The following is a 24,724-nucleotide window of genomic DNA, read 5'->3' on the forward strand; positions in this document are numbered from 1 at the left end:
ATAGAAGTAATCACTAGGAACATAAGGTGGGAGCCTTTGCAGATACTGCCCTAGACTGGCTCTCTGCCAGTGGCCTGTTAAGGTTGAGACATTAAAGGCTCAGAAGCGGCACTGGAGTTCAATAGTTATGGAGACTATTGCTGTAGCCTGCCCCTCGTGGGAGTTCTTGAAGGAAAAAGGCATAAGAGATATAGATAGATAGATAGACTGTATGTTCACACATACTCATTTTTGCCCTACCAGATAATGCCCTCTTTTCACACACTTCAGTGCTCCCAAAACCTTTTCTCCCACACCTACCCTAAGATTCACATGTGTCCATAGTTCCATTTGCTGCTATGTCCACTCTCAGGTATCTAAAACTCACTTCCTCCAAATGTTCTTTCAAATTCACATGTGGATAGTTGTTTGTAGGCAGTCATTGACTAGGGAGATACATTACCAGTACTTCCCATTTGAGTATTGATGACTGCGTAGCAAGCCAGCTTATCATTATTTGTCAAGTTACAATCCTCTGACTTAGGGAGCTGTCTTTCTTTCTACCTAATCCACACATGGACTGTTGGCATTCTGTCCACAAACATATAATTTTTCCTTGTCATACATAACACTTCACAACACATAACTCACACGACTCATTCTTCATAATTAGATTTTCTGCCATGAGCATTATGTGTTAGCCCTGCTTTTTGGCAAAATGACAGGAACAATAGATAGAAGTGGTAGGTAGGAGCATTTAGGCAAGAGCATTAAGTAGAAACGTTAGGTAGAGGTTGTAGTTAGAAACATTAGGCTGGAACATTGGGTAGAAGTCTCTGCAAACACTGTTAGAGTTGCCCTCTGCAGGTGGCCTGTTATGGGTGATGTATTAAAGGCTAAGATGCTGCACTGGAGTTCATTAGTTATGGAGACTGTTGCTGTGGCCATCCCCTTGAGGGAGTTCCAGGTGGAAACAGACGACAGAGATAGATAGATCAAACTCACACCCCAACTAACGTGTCCCTCTACCCTGCCAAATGTAATTATTGTACTTTTATTCACATTTACTCTCAACATCCTCCTTTCACACTTTCTCCCATACTCAGTCACCAGTTTCTGCAGTTTCTCACTCAAATCTGCCTCTAGTGCTGTGTGTTCAGCAAACAACAGCTGATTCACTTCCTAGGCCTCTTCATTTATAAACTGCATACTCACCGTCTCCAAAATTCTTGCATTTACCATCCTCACCACCCCCATCCATAAACACACTTAAACAGCCATGGTGACATCTCACACCCCTGTTGCAGACCAGCGTTCACTTGGAATGACTCACTTTCCTCTCTTGTTGCTAGTACTTTTGCCTTACACCCTTGATGAAAACTTCTCTGCTTCTAGTAGCTTTCCTCCCACACCATATATTCATACTACCTTTCACAAGGTATCTCTGTCATCCCTATCATATGGTCTCTTCATATCCTTAAATGCCACATACAAATCCTTGAGTTTTTAAAGTATTTTTCTCACAACCTTTGCATCAAAGACTTGATTCACACATACCGTTTTTTTAAACCACATTGTTCCTCAGTTTGATGCTCTGTACATGCATTTTCCTTTTCAGTCATTACTCTCCTGTACTACTTACCAGGTACACTCAACAAACTTATATCTCGAGTTTGAACTCTTGCTTGTCCTCCTTGCCTTTTTGAAGTGGTACTATACACACATTCTGCCAATCCTTAGGTGCCTCACAATGATCTGCATATACATTGAAAATCCTAACTAACCAATCAACAACACATTCACCTCCATTCTTGATGAATTCAACTGCAATACCCTGCAGTCCAGCTACCTCTCCACATTTCATCTTATGCAAGGCTTTGACCAACTTTTCTCTCTTCACCAAACAACTTTCCATGATTGTCTCACTTTTTAACCACCCTGCCGTTAAACTTTTTCAGCTGTCCTTCAAAATACTCACTCCATTTGGAGTAAGAATTATAATCTAGGGCAAATGAGTTAATTAATGCTGAAAATATTTGTATTATGAATATTTACATAAGTACTTTAATTGTACTGTAAGTGGCATCTAACCATCAGCTTCCATTTTTAACCCGGTGTAAACCTTATTCTTTATTAGTGATGCCATATTGTTTGTCAGGAGCGGGGGGCCAGAAATCCTCCCCTCCTTGTATTTTTTTAACTTTCTAAAATGGGAAACAGAAGAAGGAGTCACGCTGGGAGAGCTCATCATCCTCGAAGGCTCAGATTGGGGTGCCTAAATGTGTGTGGATGTAACCAAGATGTGAAAAAAGGAGAGATAGGTAGTATGTTTGAGGAAAGGAACCTGGATGTTTTGGCTCTGAATGAAACGAAGCTCAAGGGTGGAGGGGAAGAGTGGTTTGGGAATGTCTTGGGAGTAAAGTCAGGGGTTAGTGAGAGGACAAGAGCAAGGGAAGGAGTAGCAGTACTCCTGAAACAGGAGTTGTGGGAGTATGTGATAGAATGTAAGAAAGTGAATTCTCGATTAATATGGGTAAAACTGAAAGTTGATGGAGAGAGATGGGTGATTATTGGTGCATATACACCTGGGCATGAGAAGAAAGATCATGAGAGGCAAGTGTTTTGGGAGCAGCTGAATGAGTGTGTTAGTGGTTTTGATGCACGAGACCGGGTTATAGTGATGGGTGATTTGAATGCAAAGGTGAGTAATGTGGCAGTTGAGGGAATAATTGGTATACATGGGGTGTTCAGTGTTGTAAATGGAAATGGTGAAGAGCTTGTAGATTTATGTGCTGAAAAAGGACTGATGATTGGGAATACCTGGTTTAAAAAGCGAGATATACATAAGTATACTTATGTAAGTAGGAGAGATGGCCAGAGAGCGTTATTGGATTACGTGTTAATTGACAGGCGCGCGAAAGAGAGACTTTTGGATGTTAATGTGCTGAGGTGCAACTGGAGGGATGTCTGATCATTATCTTGTGGAGGCTAAGGTGAAGATTTGTATGGGTTTTCAGAAAAAAAGAGTGAATGTTGGGGTGAAGAGGGTGGTGAGAGTAAGTGAGCTTGGGAAGGAGACTTGTGTGAGGAAGTACCAGGAGAGACTGAGTACAGAATGGAAAAAGGTGAGAACAGTGGAAGTAAGGGGAGCGGGGGAGGAATGGGATGTATTTAGGGAATCAGTGATGGATTGCGCAAAAGATGCTTGTGGCATGAGAAGAGTGGGAGGTGGGTTGATTAGAAAGGGTAGTGAGTGGTGGGATGAAGAAGTAAGAGTATTAGTGAAAGAGAAGAGAAAGGCATTTGGACGATTTTTGCAGGGAAAAAATGCAATTGAGTGGGAGACGTATAAAAGAAAGAGACAGGAGGTCAAGAGAAAGGTGCAAGAGGTGAAAAAAAGGGCAAATGAGAGTTGGGGTGAGAGAGTATCATTAAATTTTAGGGAGAATAAAAAGATGTTATCCTCTTGACCAAGAGGATATATGTGTCGGAGGTGGAGGGAACGAGGAGAAGAGGGAGACCAAATTGGAGGTGGAAAGATGGAGTGAAAAAGATTTTGTGTGATCGGGGCCTGAACATGCAGGAGGGTGAAAGGAGGGCAAGGAATAGAGTGAATTGGAGCGATGTGGTATACCGGGGTTGACGTGCTGTCAGTGGATTGAATCAAGGCATGTGAAGCGTCTGGGGTAAACCATGGAAAGCTGTGTAGGTATGTATATTTGCGTGTGTGGACGTATGTATATACATGTGTATGGGGGGGTTGGGCCATTTCTTTCGTCTGTTTCCTTGTGCTACCTCGCAAACGCGGGAGACAGCGACAAAGTATAATAAAAAAAAAATAATATAAAAATGATGTTCTGGAAGGAGGTAAATAAAGTGCGTAAGACAAGGGAGCAAATGGGAACTTCAGTGAAGGGCGCAAATGGGGAGATGATAACAAGTAGTGGTGATGTGAGAAGGAGATGGAGTGAGTATTTTGAAGGTTTGTTGAATGTGTTTGATGATAGAGTGGCAGATATAGGGTGTTTTGGTCGAGGTGGTGTGCAAAGGGAGAGGGTTAGGGAAAATGATTTGGTAAACAGAGAAGAGGTAGTAAAAGCTTTGCGGAAGATGAAAGCCGGCAAGGCAGCAGGTTTGGATGGTATTGCAGTGGAATTTATTAAAAAAGGGGGTGACTGTATTGTTGACTGGTTGGTAAGGTTATTTAATGTATGTATGACTCATGGTGAGGTGCCTGAGGATTGGCGGAATGCGTGCATAGTGCCATTGTACAAAGGCAAAGGGGATAAGAGTGAGTGCTCAAATTACAGAGGTATAAGTTTGTTGAGTATTCCTGGTAAATTATATGGGAGGGTATTGATTGAGAGGGTGAAGGCATGTACAGAGCATCAGATTGGGGAAGAGCAGTGTGGTTTCAGAAGTGGTAGAGGATGTGTGGATCAGGTGTTTGCTTTGAAGAATGTATGTGAGAAATACTTAGAAAAGCAAATGGATTTGTATGTAGCATTTATGGATCTGGAGAAGGCATATGATAGAGTTGATAGAGATGCTCTGTGGAAGGTATTAAGAATATATGGTGTGGGAGGCAAGTTGTTAGAAACAGTGAAAAGTTTTTATCGAGGATGTAAGGCATGTGTACGTGTAGGAAGAGAGGAAAGTGATTGGTTCTCAGTGAATGTAGGTTTGCGGCAGGGGTGTGAGATGTCTCCATGGTTGTTTAATTTGTTTATGGATGGGGTTGTTAGGGAGGTAAATGCAAGAGTTTTGGAAAGAGGGGCAAGGATGAAGTCTGTTGGGGATGAGAGAGCTTGGGAAGTGAGTCAGTTGTTGTTCGCTGATGATACAGCGCTGGTGGCTGATTCATGTGAGAAACTGCAGAAGCTGGTGACTGAGTTTGGTAAAGTGTGTGAAAGAAGAAAGTTAAGAGTAAATGTGAATAAGAGCAAGGTTATTAGGTACAGTAGGGTTGAGGGTCAAGTCAATTGGGAGGTGAGTTTGAATGGAGAAAAACTGGAGGAAGTGAAGTGTTTTAGATATCTGGGAGTGGATCTGGCAGCGGATGGAACCATGGAAGCGGAAGTGGATCATAGGGTGGGGGAGGGGGCGAAAATTCTGGGAGCCTTGAAGAATGTGTGGAAGTTGAGAACATTATCTCGGAAAGCAAAAATGGGTATGTTTGAAGGAATAGTGGTTCCAACAATGTTGTATGGTTGCGAGGCGTGGGCTATGGATAGAGTTGTGTGCAGGAGGATGGATGTGCTGGAAATGAGATGTTTGAGGACAATGTGTGGTGTGAGGTGGTTTGATCGAGTAAGTAACGTAAGGGTAAGAGAGATGTGTGGAAATAAAAAGAGCGTGGTTGAGAGAGCAGAATAGGGTGTTTTGAAATGGTTTGGGCACATGGAGAGAATGAGTGAGGAAAGATTGACCAAGAGGATATATGTGTCGGAGGTGGAGGGAACGAGGAGAAGAGGGAGACCAAATTGGAGGTGGAAAGATGGAGTGTAAAAGATTTTGTGTGATCGGGGCCTGAACATGCAGGAGGGTGAAAGGAGGGCAAGGAATAGAGTGAATTGGAGCGATGTGGTATACCGGGGTTGACGTGCTGTCAGTGGATTGAATCAAGGCATGTGAAGCGTCTGGGGTAAACCATGGAAAGCTGTGTAGGTATGTATAGTTGCGTGTGTGGATGTATGTATATACATGTGTATCGGGGTGGGTTGGGCCATTTCTTTCGTCTGTTTCCTTGTGCTACCTCGCCAACGCGGGAGACAGCGACAAAGCAAAAAAAAAAAAAAAAAAAAAAAAAATATTGTTTGTAAATGAGTCAGCTCCCTTCTATTATATTTTCGTATTTTCTTTCGCTGCCTTGTCTATCAGTTCACCTCTTCCAGACATACACCTCTGATACTGTACTCTCCAAACCTGCCGAAGTTAACATTTCTCGGTTGCATCTTGGACTCCACCAAACTAAACAATTACCATATTCCTCAGTTGCCCTCTACTCACCCCACAAAGATATGCACAACAGAATCACACTTTTTGACCTGTGGCCTGCCCAGTGGGTATGGCTGGCATTCCTAGTGCTTTTGGAACCCCAAAGAAAGGGAACCTATGGCAGGAAGGTAAAGGTACATATATTGAAAAATCTTGGTGACTGCTCAAAGCCCTATTCCACTCCCTTACATGTTTTAGAACTTTCACCCACTCAGTGGAGTCGTATAGAAGTGAACAGAGGCATCAGCTAATATCTTATTATATGTGTTTAGGACTCTGGTTCCATGTGTACAAGGTGTGTGTGTTGGGCAGAGAGGGTTAATGAATCAGTTTAATCATAAGGCTTGTTTACAAATCAAACAGCCCAAGTGATTGTGCTGGTTGCAAGACCTTAGACATGGAAATGAGAGGATTACTTCTATATATATACCCTTTTATCTAGGTAACATTAAAATCCTAATAATTTGACTGGACCTCCGCAGAGGATCCGCTTAACTTCCTTCGGGCACAGCCTCAGTTTGAACAAATGCGACAGATGATTAGGTAAGTAGTTTTGTCTCTTTGCTTTGGGTCTTTCTTGCCTTTTATTAATATTGTACTTTTGCATAATATGAGTTGAATAAAAAGTTTATATTGATTATTTTGATAAAGGATTGGACTCAGAATGAAGAGTTGCTGTAGGAAGTTTGCTTTTGTGATATGACAAATGGTTTAATATTTATATTATGACTGAAAGATTTGATTTTACTTTGCAGGTCAAATCCATCACTTCTGGATGCATTTATTCAGCAGATAGGTCAAACAAATCCACAACTACTGCAGGTCATCCAACTAAATCAGGAGGCCTTTGTTCGAATGCTGAATGAGGGTGGCAGCACAGGAGGTACCTCAGATTCCTGTAATCTTTCATATTAAATTAGGTCCTATTTTGTCTGGTTGATGCATTCTTTTCAGTCTTCTTTATGTATTGCGAGACACTATATATAGTTCGGTAGGTTGGCAAATAGTGCACAAATATGTCATTTCTTTCCAATTTCTTGTGCTACTACAAAATTGTAACTGAAAAAGTTCCTGATTAGTGTTTATTACAAGTATAGCTGGATGCCAAGGTACAGTATTGCTGTAATTTGTTATGATTTAGAACTGGCTTCCTAAACATTTCATGATAGTGTTTTATGCATGGTCATCTTACAAAATGAAAGAGTAGACATAATTTTTGAGTAAATCAGGCAGTTAGAACAAGAAAATTAAAATGATTGCAAATAATGTAAGATTTATTTTGAAAAGGAACTAAATTGAGGGATGATACTGTGTCATGTAAATAGCAGTAAGCATGTTTGTAAACATTTGGTTTACCTGCTCTTGCCACCCCAGCACTGTAAAATGTTAGAGCTACTGGTACGTTTTGAAATATGTGCTAACTTGGTAATGTTTTAGTGCCTTGCTTATGTTACTGCTCGCTTAGTTGTTGATTTATTCAGACAAATTTTGACCCAGTGAAAGTATGTAGATCAATGTAGAAAGTGAATGAGGAGCAAGTTTCTTAAGGACTTGTTTGAGTTATGTTTGTGGAATAGATACAGAAAGAAAGAAAGGGTAATTTATATGAACAGAATGAAGGAGTGTAATGTTTATGATAGGGGTTCCTATTGAGGATTTTGTGTTAGTAAGATTTGCTTGAGGTATGCTACTACATAGCATGGGAAAACAATTAAGGTGTAAATGATTATTTTTTTTTACCTGGAAAGCACTGCAGTTAGGAAAATTTCAGGTCATGGATGTTTTGCAATTGAATTACTATTGATTGAATGGTGTGTTTTTATTTTTGTAATACAGGTGGTAGCACAGGAGGCAGTGGTAACCAGGGTAGTGGTGGAGGTGGTGGTGGTGGCAGTGGTCGTGCTGTGCCTGGCCAGAATGCCATCCTTGTTTCTCCTCAGGATAGAGATGCTATTGAAAGGGTAAGTTAGAAAAGGTATAATGGTATTCATATGTCATGGCTTGATACTGTTTGTAATACTGTTTGAGTTTGATTCAAGAGAATATCTTGTGATTTGAAATATAGAATAACTTGATAGAGTTAAAGGATGTTCCAGAAGTTATATATATCTGATCCACCCCATTAGATTAGGAATGGAGTATTGATGATGAATGATTATTTTTGTACATTTAGCTACTTCTCTTGTCTCAGCAGAGTAGTATTAGGAACAGATGAACAATTACCTGATTTACACATATCCTCTATCTAGTTGTCACGTATAATGCCCATAGACCAGAGTCCAACATCCATGGTCAAGCCTCACAGACTGTTTTATAGTTTACCTTTACTTCTTCATTTGCTGTTCAGTCCATTGAAAGCATGTCATTCCCCCAATATACCAAAGTAATCTAGTTCATTCTATTGTTTGCTTGCCTTTTTCTCACCTGAATGTTTTAGGCCCTTGAACCCAAAAGCTTCCTTTTCTTTATCTCTCCATCTCTTTCTTGCTCTCCTGTTTCCCCTTGCTATTTCCACTTCTGACAGATGGTTTTAGTTACTCAGCATTTCTTTACTCATCCTCTCTGTAATTGAGACTATTTCAGCACACTATGGCCAGCCCTCTTAGGCAGACTGCACTTACTATCACACAACCCTCTTATGTCATTCCTTACAGTGCTCAGCCTACTTCACACCACACATTATCCACATGCATTTCAATACCAACAGTGCCATCCCCTTCATTACCTTTGCGTGCAGGGCCCAAGAGAATGCTATCAGGATTATTATACTTTTGAAGAGACCTAGTTGCCATAACAGACTCTGACCTTTCCCTCACACCCAGAGTCATAAGCCATCACTCTTCCACTTTTAACTCTTTTTCAGCCCTAATGGTGTCATTCACTGCCACATCCACTTCCAGGTACATAAGTCATTTTACTTGCTCTCCATCCTCTCCATTCATTCTTGTACTTGAACTATCTCTAGATACGTCTGAAGGCACAGTTCATCCCTGTAATAATATAAACAGTAGGCTTAACCATATCCTCCACTCTGTCCTGGAAACCCCACATAATCAGTATCATAAAGTATGCTTCCCAAAAGCTGGTAGTATTGTGTGTGCCATAATTAAATTTCTTGAGGAGCTAGCTGTCTCAGATTTATAGGGGTTTTATTTTCCCAAGCATGAAATACTGCTGACTCACTTAGGGTGACTGCTCTTCCCCTCTGTTAACAAGAGTGGAATGAAAAGCCTTCTGTCTCATTGATAATCTTGGAATCACCTCTCTTCAACCTTCACCTTCCATATGCTGCAATGTTGCTGCTTTCTCTTTATTCTGTAGATATTATTTTGGTCATTTTTCATGTAAGTTGTTTGTGTGTGTCCCCTCCTCCAAGGTTTTGAACCCATGGCATGTATTTTGCTGCTGCTTCCCACACCTTTGTGGAGACAGGCTATTCATAGTTTTACCCAACAAAATAAGGAACACTTATCGGGTAAGTATCGAAACTTTCAAAAGAAAATAAGATGGATGGGTAAGTCATGTACCTTATCAACCAAGGATTGCTGATTACTAAAGAGAGCATAGTGGCTGAAGAAAGCAGCTCCACAGGCAATATATGCATGCAGTGAGTGAGATGCACTAGTCTTGTTCCAAACAAAATTTTATTATCCACCTGTGTAGGTTTGTATTCCATCTATCATTTGGCTCCTCCTATAACTCTCATACCATTCTCTTGACCTCTTGCCATACTCTCTTGTACTCTTCCTAATTGCTTGCACTCCTTTTTTGCAGTTATTAGGCATATGATTTTCTTTTCCTGTTTGCTAGTGATTAACTTCCACTTGCCCTCTGATTGTTCTTTCTCATGTGCTTTTATATCGCCCTTATCATGCCATGCACTTCATCTGCATGTGTAACCACCGGTTCTGTTAAATATATGTATCTCTTTTTTTGGTTACTCTCATCCTGTTCCATTCCTCACACATTCTTTTCTGATATCTCTGCACACAAGCCTCTTTTGAGCTTGCTTATTGTACCTTACACCTTGCATTATTTCATCTCTTCCAAAAACCACCACAAGTTTTCTTATTTGCTCAGGTATTCCACCTGCTGCCCATCTAAATGTATTTGTATCCAGTAACATCTCCTTTGCATGACTGTCAGTCAGCACATAATCCAGTATATATACAGCTTCTGTTAGATCAGGTATTATTGGTCATTGTTTCCCTTTCAGCTCACGATTCAACAAACATCTGTCATTTTTCATGTACACTTAGGGACCCTGTCATTTGCTGTTATATCCTTAATGGCTGTATAACTCACTCTTTCATTCAGATTACCCTAACACCAAGATTGATCCCATGCATCAAAACTCTTGAGCTGTAACTTCACTCCCTTCAAGAAACTCCTTTTCCATTTTTTGCTCCATTTGATTTGCTTGCTGTCAGAATATCTCAGATATTCCAGCCTTGGGGACAGATCCTAACTTGGCTCTTTCGTCTGTTCAGTGTGTTTGGTGGAAGTGATTATGCAAGAGGGGAGGTGTTCCATTCTCCTGCTCCCTTCTGTTAGTCAGGTGTTATGATATGCAGGAAATATTTTATTAGAATTTTTATTCCTCTGTGCTTAGAGATAACTATATGAAGTCGAATAATGATAGCATAGGCTGTCAGGAAAATACAAAGTTTATTAGTAGTTAGCAGGTATATTAAGTAACAAAAGATGTTTTAGGGGAGGGAAAATATAGCTTAGTTGTCTTAATTCTATATGTATGACTTGTATCTTGAGCCAAACAATTAGTTAACTCTGGATTTACTATAATTTTAATTGAACAGAAGCCTTGTGGTGAAGTTGCTTTCTGGGACTCCTTAATTTTGTGGTAGCCATAAAAGACAGGCAAAAGTAGGCTTTATGAGACTGATTGTAGTATGGGCTCTTGAATCCATTTACCATGCATAGGGTCATGGCAGCATTTTAGTGACATAGTCTTCAGAATTCCTCCAGGTATTAGTAGATATATTATGGCCAAGCACAAGGTAATTTTTTTCATACATGTTTGCCATTTCCCATGTAATGAGATAGAGCCAGAAACATGAAGAAATATCCTCATTCATTCACAAACACTCCCTAGCTCTCAAGTATAATGCACCAAGACCAAAGTCCTGTAGCCTCAATCAGGCTCTACAGATGTTTTCATGGTTTCCTTGACCACTTCATATGCCTTAGTTCAGCCCCTTGACAGCTTGCTGGCCTTCTCAGGCTCGCTGTACCCTGTGCACACCATGCACTCTCCTATATGTTCAGGACTTGATCCTTTAAGCATCTTTCACTTGATCCTTCCACCTTCTTAGTTTCCCCCAGTTCTTTGTTCCTTCCACTTCCGACGTGGGTACCCTCTTTTAGCCATCCTTTCCATACTCATCTTCTCCATATCTCCCCATAATTTCATCACACCCTCTTAAGCTTTCTCAGAATACTCTTCTTACTTCTTCACTTCTATCTTATTCTGTCTTATTCGATCAACCCTCCTTACACCACATATTGCCCTCAAATATGTTTTTGTCAAAGGCCCATGCTATGCATCCATATGGCACCAATGGCCCTACTATACTGTCTTACCCATCTTTGCTCTCTCTTTCCACACATTCTTCAATGTGCCAAAGATCTTCACCATCTCAACCATTCATAGGTCACTTCAGCTGTTATGGTTCCATTTGCTGCTATGTCCACTACAACTTGCCATTTATATTTGGGAAAATCAGTTAGTATCCATAATGTGTCAAGCACTCATTTTCAGAATTGGCCACACCGCTGACATTCTCGGCACTGCAGATCTGGTGCATAATGGTAGCTCACTTGCTTGTTTGTAGTCATGCTGCAAATATGACTACAACCTTTTAGACTTGCTCCAAAGTCTTCTCATTTTTTTTGTGGTCTAAGGGTGAGAAAGAATCAGAATATCACAAATTATCTGTGACAGCCAATTTATAGACTTGCTCCAAAGTATTTTCTTTTTGTTTGGTCTAAGGTTGAAAAAAGGATCAGAAATTCACATATTATCTCTGTAGTATGGTGATCATGTCTTGATATAGCATGTGTACAGATGGATTTGAAATGTTTGGAAATGGCCTTACAAGTATTGCTGATAGAATGGAATATTCAAGCTGTCTGTCAATATCAATCATTTTTGAATATTTCAAATCATGAAAAAAATTTTGGTTCCTTTGTACATGTTCCGTTATGACAAGACTTGACCACCATATTGTACAGATGATCTTTCAATTTTAGATCCTCACTCACCCACAGACCAAAAAAAATGAATGACAGCAGTGTGCACATTGCTTTTCTTTGGTGTGTATCAACAAGGTTGCAACCATGTTTACAGCTTGAGAACAACTGAACAGTTAAGTGTACAGATCTCATTCCCATGTAGCAATGACCATAATGCTCAGTGTTTGCAGTTCCATGACTGTTAGCAGTGTAACCAATTCTGGAAATGAATGACACATGATACTTTTTGTATTGCCCTCATAATAAGCTTTTTCTGTGCTTCATGGTTTGAGCAAAATAGCATGTGGAATACAGTAAACCCTCGATTTAATGTATTAATGGGGAAGGGGGTGTGTCCATTAATGCTGAATGTCCGTCAAATTGAATGTAACCCATAGGCCATTATTTAATACAATTTACAATATATAGTTCACTCACTCTCTTTTAACTCCTCTATCACTTGGTGCCATTGTGAATTGTTTAGATTGCAAAATTATTTTTGAATATAGTTACAATTCTCTTTATACGACCTGACTGCATGATAGCTTGAGGCAGACTGAGGCCGAAACAAAGCGAATATACGCCATGCTACCTAAAACAAATGCGATATGAAATGTGCATGGTGTGGCATTTGAGAGTTTTTAATTTTTTGAATTTTTTAGAATATTATTAATGTATTATTGTTTGCCTGTTCTGTTAAATCCAAAATTTGTTATATTGGGGTCTGTAGAATTAAGGGTTTACTGTACATTATTTCTTTGCATTACTAAATGCATGATGTACTTTTCAATGTTACTTTTCAGTCACATTGGAACTTTAGGTAGGAGACTGGAAGTATTGCACTAGAATTGCCCTCTATTAGTGGCCTGTTATGGATGAGGCACTAAAGGCTGAGAATCAGCACTGGAGCTCACCATTATGGAGACATTTGCTGTGGCCACCCCTTTGAGGGAGTTCTTGAAGGGAAAGGGTATCAGATGGATAGACAGATAAAATAGTCACATTGTGTTTACTCTTAGATAACATTTAGTGTGCTGTCAAGGGGTCTTGCCAAGTTTGGACTTAGTTATTATTCACTCTTCCCCAGTTGTGTGCTATTTAAGTCTTCCCAAACATTTTGCTGGTATTTTGTAATGTTTTTTTTTTTTTTTTGGCACTGAACTGATCTGAGAACAAACTTTCATGAATTCTTGTAGCACCTCCTTGAATGGATATGTCATTGTGGTTGTTGTCACATGTCCATGAGTGAATTTGTGCCATTTTGGCTTTTACACCAGTACAATTCTGCAGGGATTGTTTTATTAAAAATACTTTTGTTGAGGAGTCTTTCTTTAACGGTGATAGTTTGACTCACGAGGTGATAGTTTCACTCACGAGATGTTTCAATTGAAAGTCACTGATAAACCACACCAAAACACTAGCTCATCCCATTCAATGGGTCAGTTTTTGTTTGCTGATGACACAGCACTAGTGGCAGATTTGAGTGAGAAAATGTAGAAGTTGGTGTCTTGAGTTTGGGTGTGTGTGTGAGAGGAGAAAGTTAACAGTAAATTTGAATAAAAGCATAGTTCCTGGGTATAGCATTGAAGAGTGACATGTTATTTGGAGTGTGAGTTTGAATGTAGTGAAATTGGAGGAGGTGGACTGTCTTACTTTGGAGTGAATATGGTAGCAAATGGGACCATGGGAGCTAAAGTGAACCATATGGTTGATGTGGGGGTAGTGGTCCTGGGCTCATTGAAGAATGTATGGAAAGAGAGGTCACTATCTTTAAGGGCAAAGATGGGTATGGTTGAAGGTAAAGTAGTCCCGTTGGTGTGGTTTAGATACAGGGCATAGGCCTTAGGCAGAAGTGTAAAGAAGAGGGTGGATGTATTGGAATTGAGATATCTGAGGGGGTTGATCAAATTGGTAAAGAGAGATATGTGGTAGTAAGAGGATGTGCTGAAATGGCTAGGACTTAGAGACAGGATGACTTGGAGGGTATACATATCAGAAGTGGGAGATGGGAGGATGGAGGGAAAAATTCTCTTTAGAGACTTGGGGCCTGAATGTGCAGGGTGTGAAACATTTATGGGATTGGGAATGATGTGCTATTAATAGGCTTAACCAGAGCAGGTGAAGGGGTTGGGGGAACTAGGGGACAATCCGTGGGGCCTGTTTGTGGATAAGAGCCTATGGTTTCAGTTAATTATATATGACAGCTGAATAGTGGATATGAGGAAATGAGGCCATTTCTTTGTCTGTTCCCATTGCTACCTTACTGACTTGGGAAATGGTGAACATGTATGAAAAATGAGCAAAACATGAAACAGCAATGCTTTGCTGATACTTTATAAAGGCCCAACAGGGAAAGTGATAGAAAGTGAAACAAATTTCAGATATTTAGGAAACAAAGAAAATAGAATTTATTGAGTATTTTGAGAAGATAGCACCATCGAGCCTAGAGATGTGGTATGGTAATGAAAATGTTCATAAGAGAGAAAACATATTTAATTACATGTTTAATTATATTTAAGAAACAAAATATTGCTATGTAGTATGGTCACCAACCAAGCAAACAGAATTAAGGAGAGAATTCAAAAGTGTTTCAAGAACAAAATATTGTGAATGGAACATTAAAACTATCATGAGAAGCTGACAGACCTCAAACTTTAGTGCCATAAAAAGAGGAGAGAAAGATGCATGTAATCAGCACATGGTTAGATATTGCAAGGGTAAAGGAGAGAGTTTTGAATGTAAGAGCTTATCAACAAGGAAGAAACATACTTCTTAAGTCTGCAAGAATATCATGGAATATACTAAAAAGATAACAAGTAAAAGTATATGAGAGCCTTGCAAGTAGCTTGAAAGGCTGTTCATTGTACAACCAGAAAAAATTATAGATATACCTGTAACAGCTGCAGGTAAAAGAAAACTTCAACTGTAGCTGAAGTCATTGTGAAGTGAAACCAGAATTGGCTAATATGGAACTAAGTGTAGCAGCAGAGAGAAACATGTGTTGAGAATTGTGCACTAGCCCATCAGGATCTTGTGTAGGCATTTATAGGTATGTAGCACTATCCCATCTTCCTCCAACATCATAATATGTAGGTATTTTAAGTCAGTCAGTCTTTTTACATCATCTCCATATTTTTCATCCATTTCAGCACATCCTGGTCAGTTCTTGTAATGAAATGAGGCTTTTTTTTATTCATTTCTAATGCTACTTCTCTGGGGTTGGGGGAGGCAGTCATACATCCCAGACACCATCATGGTCACTGTTCATCTGCGCAGCCAGAACTTGCATGGCCAGAAATATTTTATCTTTTCTGTGCAACATTTTGGGATTATTTAAATTTTTTCCCAGTTCTTACTTGGGTGTCTGAATGTACACTACTGTGATCAGAGTGAAAAGAAGGGAGAGTGAGGTACTAAGATTGGTGAAAGAAACGTGAATATTTTTTCTCAGCAATATGAAGTTGAACTTAGTGGGGTACAGTGTTTCCTTGATTTTCAGGTGGTAAAGTTGGCTGTTTTTGAATAGACAAGATTGAAGGGAGGAATGACTTTTTGATGCAAAATATGCTGTGGGACTTTGTGAAAGGGTGCAAGGAAGTGAGTTTAAGGTTGATGTGGGTTATAATGAAAGATACTAGTAGAAGTAGGTACTAGTTAGTGTTTATGCACCAGGAATCAGAGGATTGAAGAGAGTGACTGCATAGGCAGTTTTGATGCAAGGGATCAAATGAAATGAGTTATTTTAGAGGAGAATGTGGTATGACAAGATGGAATGAGGAAAGTAATGAGGGGGTGTATGAGAGATTTGGTATGTTAGGGAATGTACAGGGAATTAATTGTTTAGTGGTAGAGAGGGTGAAACATAATGCTTTGAGGTGGTCTGGGCAGGTGGAAAGAATGCAAGATAGGGAGTTTACAAAGAAAGTGTATGATGGTATGATTAAAGGAGTCAGTGTGAGAGGAAGACCACCTTTGACAAGGGGAAATAGAATGCATTCCTTACCATACCAAACATTTCATGCACCTCCTCGTTTCTTTCTTCATTCGATCAAGTTATACTACATGCTCCTCTCAAATAGCGTGTTTCCAAGGCCTAGATATTGATCCCTGTTGCTTATTCCATGCCCATGTTTTGTTTGCATTGGTTTGGGTAGGAAGGACAATGCTGACCCTTAATCCTTTCTTCCCTTCCATACTTACTCCTCTCCTCATCATTATTTTATTAAGGGACCCAATAACTCTTCTTCCCTGTACTATTTTCTTCCTTATCTCTTCCATATCACCAAACTTACCCAAAATAGCTAGTTAATACTTGACACCTCTTCCATTATTTCTCCTCCTTATTTATAACAGTGTAGTTACTTCCTTTACTCTGTTAGGCTTAACAAAATCTATACTATTATTTCTTTCAAACACCATTACTTAACTTTTACTCACATTCACTTTCAGATGCCCTCTTGCACACATGAGAAAAACACTTATAACCTTCTTGAACCACGTTTCACTCTCAGCAAACAAAACATTATCTTCTGCAAATAGGCTTGTCATTAGCTACTGTACCTCACCATACCTTCATCCCCTTTCCCCAGATTTGCTCATCTCTTTTATCACTCCATCCATATACATTGCCTGTCAGTGAATTTAGCATGATGGGGCTGCAGCAATATCATCAAGGATCGATGTGAAATGAAATCATGAAAACTACATATTCACTGCCAACTAGTACTTTATTGGTGTCCCTTTCCTCTCTATACTGTCCTTGAAACATCCAGGAACTGAATCAGGTTAGTTCTGACATCACACTGGGTCCATCTTTGCCCATATTTCATAGATGACTGCCTTTAGCTTATGTAGTGACATAGTATCCCTGTTATGCAATTTCATTTTTGCAAGCGCCAAACAAGTTTTCTGTTGGATTAATATCTAGTGACTTCCTAGGCCAGTCATTGAAAAACTCTTCAGCGAGTTCAAAGCCAATCAGTGACATAGTTTGGTAGGGAGCCCCATCCGGAACACATTGGCCATGCATTTTTTTTAGTAAATTTGGAAGATGGTCACATAATAGCTGGAGGTAACTGTGTCTGTTTATAGTTTCATTTTTTGGCAACACTTAAAGGTCCCCAGCATCATCATAACTGAAACAACCCCATACCACAAGTGAATCAGGGAACTTTACTGTGCTTGCAGTGTACTTGGGGTCAGATGGATTACAGCCTGGTCCCCTAAACACACACCTGACAGGGCCACCTGTTACAGATAAGGGTGACTCTTCACAAGACACTTCAGAACTTAGCTGTATCCCTCTCTACATATTTTTTTTGCAAAAATCGACCCTTTTCTTCTGATGTCTATGGGTTATGAGTGGTTTGGAACACAGTGTGCAGCTCTGGTACTTAAGTTCCTCGTGTAAGTGGCAGTGGATTGTCTGTAATGACACACCACTGAGCAGTTTAGGGATTTTCTTTTAAATTTTTGTATTCAAGCATGGATTTGCATCCACTTGAACATTCAGAATCTTGGAGAGGTGTTTCTAGCCTTCCCATGGTGCTTTACATGGTTCATTGTAGTGGTGTTGCCACTATCTTTAAATTTCTTCACCCATTTGTGGTACTGATTTCAAGTTAACACTGGTAATATTAGAAATTTCCATCATTGGCTTATTCCCTTGTCAGGTGCTGCTATAGAAGCTGTTTTGTCGCTTGAAAGGCGAGTATGTTCAGCCATAGTAGGTGGTAGATGTACAAAAAGGGGGGAAAAATAATAAAAATCCTAGGCATAAAAAAGTGAGGAGCACAACAAAATACTCTTGAGTGGGGTAAAGTGATTTGCATCAGTATAATTGCTGTGGGTCTGCTTGCGCTAACTTCATTGGTGGGCAGTGTATATGTTAAAAAGCTATTGTGACATCACACAGCCCTGCATTGCACCCACATGTATGCTGAAACGTTTGCTTAACTCTCCTTCCACACTTCACAGGCATTTGCTACTCAATAGAAAGCTTTAACACCAAGCAGCAGTTGTCCTTAACACATTCTATAAAGCATTTCACTCGACTGTGTCATTTGCTCTCTCCAGGTCCATAAAAGTTGCATGCAGCTTCTTACCTTTTGTTAGATACTTTTCCACAGTCATTTTCACTTCAAAACTCTGATCTGTACATCCCTTATCTTTCCTGAAACCCTTCTGCTCCTCACTTATTCCTCACAAGTATCAATCTATCAATCAACACATGTGTTTCCTTGTATATTTAACTGGCTTTTTTCCCTACAGTTGCTACATACAACCTCAGCACCTTTTCCTTTGAATTAGGAACAATGATAGCTTTACCCAATTTTCAGGCACAACCTACTGTTTCATTGTTAAATTACATATCAAATGCACTGGCTCCAACACACTTTTCTCCTTAGAAAAAAGAGTTGGCCAACTTTAAAGCTGGCATCATCATTTACATAGGCTTCACCTCCAAAATCTTCAAGCTCTGCAATGGAGTTGTCCAGGAAGCATTTATTTGTCTAACCTTTTTCAGTCTTCTTACCTGAACTCCTAAAGACCTCAGTGTGAAAGTCCTCTCGCATGCATTTAACCCTTTTCTTTTCCCTTGTATTCATAGGCTCAAGATCAGCGTCCAAACAACATTTTTAGGACTGTTGTGCCTTAAACTCTCTATACTTGCCCTTACTGACATTGACCTTTCATTTTTCCCATTCATCAAGTGCCTAGGACGGTATCCCCCTCGTACCTTAAACTCTCAGTACTTGCCCTTACTGACATTGACCTTTCATTTTGTCCATTCATCATGTGCCTAGGACTGTATCCCCCCCCTGTTCCATCTTGTGACTCACTTCATCCTCAATGGTTTCATATTGTGCCATGTTCACTCCAAGGTTGTTAAAAGCTGTCTGTTTCTTTATTTCAACGTAAACCATTGTGTATTACCTTGCACCTCTGCTTCATTGTCTTATTTTGTTCACTTTGAGCTTTCTTCTTTAATACATTTTCCTAAACTATTTTATTATTTCTATTATACTTTGTCGCTGTCTCCTGCGTTAACGAGGTAGTGCAAGGAAACAGAAGAAAGAATGGCCCAACCCACCCACACACGTCCACACATGCACATACACATACCTATACATTTTAACACACACACACACACACACACACATATATATATATATATATATATATATATATATATATATATATATATATATATATATATATATATATATATATATTTTTTTTTTTTATACTTTGTCGCTGTCTCCCGCGTTTGCGAGGTAGAGCAAGCAAACAGACGAAAGAAATGGCCCAACCCCCCCCCATACACATGCATATACACACGTCCACACACGCAAATACACATACCTACACAGCTTTCCATGGTTTACCCCAGACGCTTCACATGCCTTGATTCAATCCACTGACAGCACGTCAACCCCGGTATACCACATCGCTCCAATCCACTCTATTCCTTGCCCTCCTTTCACCCTCCTGCATGTTCAGGCCCCGATCACACAAAATCTTTTTTACTCCATCTTTCCACCTCCAATTTGGTCTCCCTCTTCTCCTTGCTCCCTCCACCTCCGACACATATATCCTCTTGGTCAATCTTTCCTCACTCATCCTCTCCATGTGCCCAAACCACTTCAAAACACCCTCTTCTGCTCTCTCAACCATGCTCTTTTTATTTCCACACATCTCTCTTACCCTTACGTTACTCACTCGATCAAACCACCTCACACCCCACATTGTCCTCAAACATCTCATTTCCAGCACATCCATCCTCCTGCGCACAACTCTATCCATAGCCCATGCCTCGCAACCATACAACATTGTTGGAACCACTATTCCTTCAAACATACCCATTTTTGCTTTCCGAGATAATGTTCTCGACTTCCACACATTCTTCAAGGCCCCCAGAATTTTCGCCCCCTCCCCCACCCTATGATCCACTTCTGCTTCCATGGTTCCATCCGCTGCCAGATCCACTCCCAGATATCTAAAACACTTCACTTCCTCCAGTTTTTCTCCATTCAAACTCACCTCCCAATTGACTTGACCCTCAACCCTACTGTACCTAATAACCTTGCTCTTATTCACATTTACTCTTAACTTTCTTCTTCCACACACTTTACCAAACTCAGTCACCAGCTTCTGCAGTTTCTCACATGAATCAGCCACCAGCGCTGTATCATCAGCGAACAACAACTGACTCACTTCCCAAGCTCTCTCATCCCCAACAGACTTCATACTTGCCCCTCTTTCCAAAACTCTTGCATTTACCTCCCTAACAACCCCATCCATAAACAAATTAAACAACCATGGAGACATCACACACCCCTGCCGCAAACCTACATTCACTGAGAACCAATCACTTTCCTCTCTTCCTACACGTACACATGCCTTACATCCTCGATAAAAACTTTTCACTGCTTCTAACAACTTTCCTCCCACACCATATATTCTTAATACCTTCCACAGAGCATCTCTATCAACTCTATCATATGCCTTCTCCAGATCCATAAATGCTACATACAAATCCATTTGCTTTTCTAAGTATTTCTCACATACATTCTTCAAAGCAAACACCTGATCCACACATCCTCTACCACTTCTGAAACCACACTGCTCTTCCCCAATCTGATGCTCTGTACATGCCTTCACCCTCTCAATCAATACCCTCCCATATAATTTACCAGGAATACTCAACAAACTTATACCTCTGTAATTTGAGCACTCACTCTTATCCCCTTTGCCTTTGTACAATGGCACTATGCACGCATTCCGCCAATCCTCAGGCACCTCACCATGAGTCATACATTCATTAAATAACCTTACCAACCAGTCAACAATACAGTCACCCCCTTTTTTAATAAATTCCACAGCAATACCATCCAAACCTGCTGCCTTGCCGGCTTTCATCTTCCGCAAAGCTTTCACTACCTCTTCTCTGTTTACCAAATCATTTTCCCTAACCCTCTCACTTTGCACACCACCTCGACCAAAACACCCTATATCTGCCACTCTATCATCAAACACATTCAACAAACCTTCAAAATACTCACTCCATCTCCTTCTCACATTACCACTACTTGTTATCACCTCCCCATTTGCGCCCTTCACTGAAGTTCCCATTTGCTCCCTTGTCTTACGCACTTTATTTACCTCCTTCCAGAACATCTTTTTATTCTCCCTAAAATTTAATGATACTCTCTCACCCCAACTCTCATTTGCCCTTTTTTTCACCTCTTGCACCTTTCTCTTGACCTCCTGTCTCTTTCTTTTATACATCTCCCACTCAATTGCATTTTTTCCCTGCAAAAATCGTCCAAATGCCTCTCTCTTCTCTTTCACTAATAATCTTACTTCTTCATCCCGCCACTCACTACCCTTTCTAATCAACCCACCTCCCACTCTTCTCATGCCACAAGCATCTTTTGCGCAATCCATCACTGATTCCCTAAATACATCCCATTCCTCCCCCACTCCCCTTGCTTCCATTGTTCTCACCTTTTTCCATTCTGTACTCAGTCTCTCCTGGTACTTCCTCACACAGGTCTCCTTCTCAAGCTCACTTACTCTCACCACCCTCTTCACCCCAACATTCACTCTTCTTTTCTGAAAACCCATACAAATCTTCACCTTAGCCTCCACAAGGTAATGATCAGACATCCCTCCAGTTGCACCTCTCAGCACATTAACATCCAAAAGTCTCTCTTTCGCACGCCTGTCAATTAACACGTAATCCAATAACGCTCTCTGGCCATCTCTCCTCCTTACATAAGTATACTTATGTATATCTCGCTTTTTAAACCAGGTATTCCCAATCATCAGTCCTTTTTCAGCACATAAATCTACAAGCTCTTTACCATTTCCATTTACAACACTGAACACCCCATGTATACCAATTATTCCCTCAACTGCCACATTACTCACCTTTGCATTCAAATCACCCATCACTATAACCCGGTCTCGTGCATCAAAACCACAAACACACTCATTCAGCTGCTCCCAAAACACTTGCCTCTCTTGATCTTTCTTCTCATGCCCAGGTGCATATGCACCAATAATCACTCACCTCTCTCCATCAACTTTCAGTTTTACCCATATTAATCGAGTATTTACTTTCTTACACTCTATCACATACTCCCACAACTCCTGTTTCAGGAGTATTGCTACTCCTTCCCTTGCTCTTGTCCTCTCACTAACCCCTGACTTTACTCCCCAGACATTCCCAAACCACTCTTCCCCTTTACCCTTGAGCTTCGTTTCACTCAGAGCCAAAACATCCAGGTTCCTTTCCTCAAACATATTACCTATCTCTCCTTTTTTCACATCTTGGTTACATCCACACACATTTAGGCACCCCACTCTGAGCCTTCGAGGAGGATGAGCACTCCCCGCGTGACTCCTTCTTCTGTTTCCCATTTTAGAAAGTTAATACAAGGAGGGGAGATTTCTGGCCCCCCGCTCCCGTCCCCTCTAGTCGCTTTCTACGACACGCGAGGAATACGTGGGAAGTATTCTTTCACCCCTATCCCCAGGGATAATATACATATATATATACATATACACACACACACACATACACATACACACACACATGCACATATACACACACACACACATACATATATATACATATGAAAAATGTAAGAAACAATTTAGAAAACTGAAACTTCTAGCTTGAAATGAATGAAAAAAAAATGAATGTCACATAATGGTTCAACCTCTGGCTATGGAAAAAAGGAAATGTATAATTTATTTACACAAACGTCAATAGCAGTACTCATCAATTTAACCACTGTATCAATAAGCTTCAATGTCTAAGCTACATTTTTTTTTTTCCAATTTCACTATTTTCCTTCACATTTTCAATTGTGTCTGAAGGTTCTGAAGGTGCTGTCTCCCGCGTTTGCGAGGTAGCGCAAGGAAACAGACGAAAGAAATGGCCCAACCCACCCTCATACACATGTATATACATACACGTCCACAGACGCAAATATACATACCTACACAGCTTTCCATGGTTTACCCCAGACGCTTCACATGCCCTGATTCAATCCACTGACAGCACGTCAACCCCGCTATACCACATCGATCCAATCCACTCTATTCCTTGCCCTCCTTTCACCCTCCTGCATGTTCAGGCCCCGATCACACAAAATCTTTTTCACTCCATCTTTCCACCTCCAATTTGGTCTCCCACTTCTCCTTGTTCCCTCCACCTCCGACACATATATCCTCTTGGTCAATCTTTCCTCACTCATTCTCTCCATGTCCCCAAACCATTTCAAAACACCCTCTTCTGCTCTCTCAACCACGCTCTTTTTATTTCCACACATCTCTCTTACCCTTACGTTACTTACTCGATCAAACCACCTCACACCACACATTGTCCTCAAACATCTCATTTCCAGCACATCCACCCTCCTGTGCGCAACTCTATCCATAGCCCACGCCTCGCAACCATACAAAATTGTTGGAACCACTATTCCTTCAAACATACCCATTTTTGCTTTCCGAGATAATGTTCTCGACTTCCACACATTCTTCAAGGCTCCCAGGATTTTCGCCCACTCCCCCACCCTATGATCCACTTCCGCTTCCATGGTTCCATCCGCTGCCAGATCCACTCCCAGATATCTAAAACACTTTACTTCCTCCAGTTTTTCTCCATTCAAACTTACCTCCCAATTGACTTGACCCTCAACCCTACTGTACCTAATAACCTTGCTCTTATTCACATTTACTCTTAACTTTCTTCTTTCACACACTTTACCAAACTCAGTCACCAGCTTCTGCAGTTTCTCACATGAATCAGCCACCAGCGCTGTATCATCAGCGAACAACAACTGACTCACTTCTCAAGCTCTCTCATCCCCAACAGACTTCATACTTGCCCCTCTTTCCAAAACTCTTGCATTCACCTCCCTAACAACCCCATCTGTAAACAAATTAAACAACCATGGAGACATCACACACCCCTGCCGCAAACCTACATTCACTGAGAACCAATCACTTTCCTGTCTTCCTACACGTACACATGCCTTACATCCTCGATAAAAACTTTTCACTGCTTCTAACAACTTTCCTCCCACACCATATATTCTTAATACCTTCCACAGAGCATCTCTATCAACTCTATCATATGCCTTCTCCAGATCCATAAATGCTACATACAAATCCATTTGCTTTTCTAAGTATTTCTTACATACATTCTTCAAAGCAAACACCTGATCCACACTTCCTCTACCACTTCTGAAACCACACTGCTCTTCCCCAATCTGATGCTCTGTACATGCCTTCACCCTCTCAATTAATACCCTCCCATGTAATTTACCAGGAATACTCAACAAACTTATACCTCTGTAATTTGAGCACTCACTCTTATCCCCTTTGCCTTTGTACAATGGCACTATGCGTGCATTCCGCCAATCCTCAGGCACCTCACCATGAGTCATACATACATTAAATAACCTTACCAACCAGTCAA

The 24,724-nt window shown here is 40.5% G+C and overlaps 1 protein-coding gene across 2 annotated transcripts in view; it reads left to right on the forward strand.

Moving 5' to 3' along the window:
- Positions 1-24,724, forward strand: part of LOC139757188 (UV excision repair protein RAD23 homolog A-like) — a 79,983-nt gene that overhangs the window by 37,908 nt on the left and 17,351 nt on the right. The window contains exons 7-9 of one of the 2 annotated variants that reach the window (XM_071677330.1): positions 6,459-6,519; positions 6,732-6,859; positions 7,813-7,937. In XM_071677330.1, the coding sequence (XP_071533431.1) occupies positions 6,459-6,519; positions 6,732-6,859; positions 7,813-7,937 (314 nt within the window). The remainder of the gene's footprint in view (positions 1-6,458; positions 6,520-6,731; positions 6,860-7,812; positions 7,938-24,724) is intronic. The other variant, XM_071677339.1, reaches the window with a different exon arrangement.

Source organism: Panulirus ornatus, chromosome 2 (genome assembly GCF_036320965.1).
Source record: "Panulirus ornatus isolate Po-2019 chromosome 2, ASM3632096v1, whole genome shotgun sequence".
Taxonomy (NCBI): Eukaryota; Metazoa; Arthropoda; class Malacostraca; order Decapoda; family Palinuridae; genus Panulirus; species Panulirus ornatus.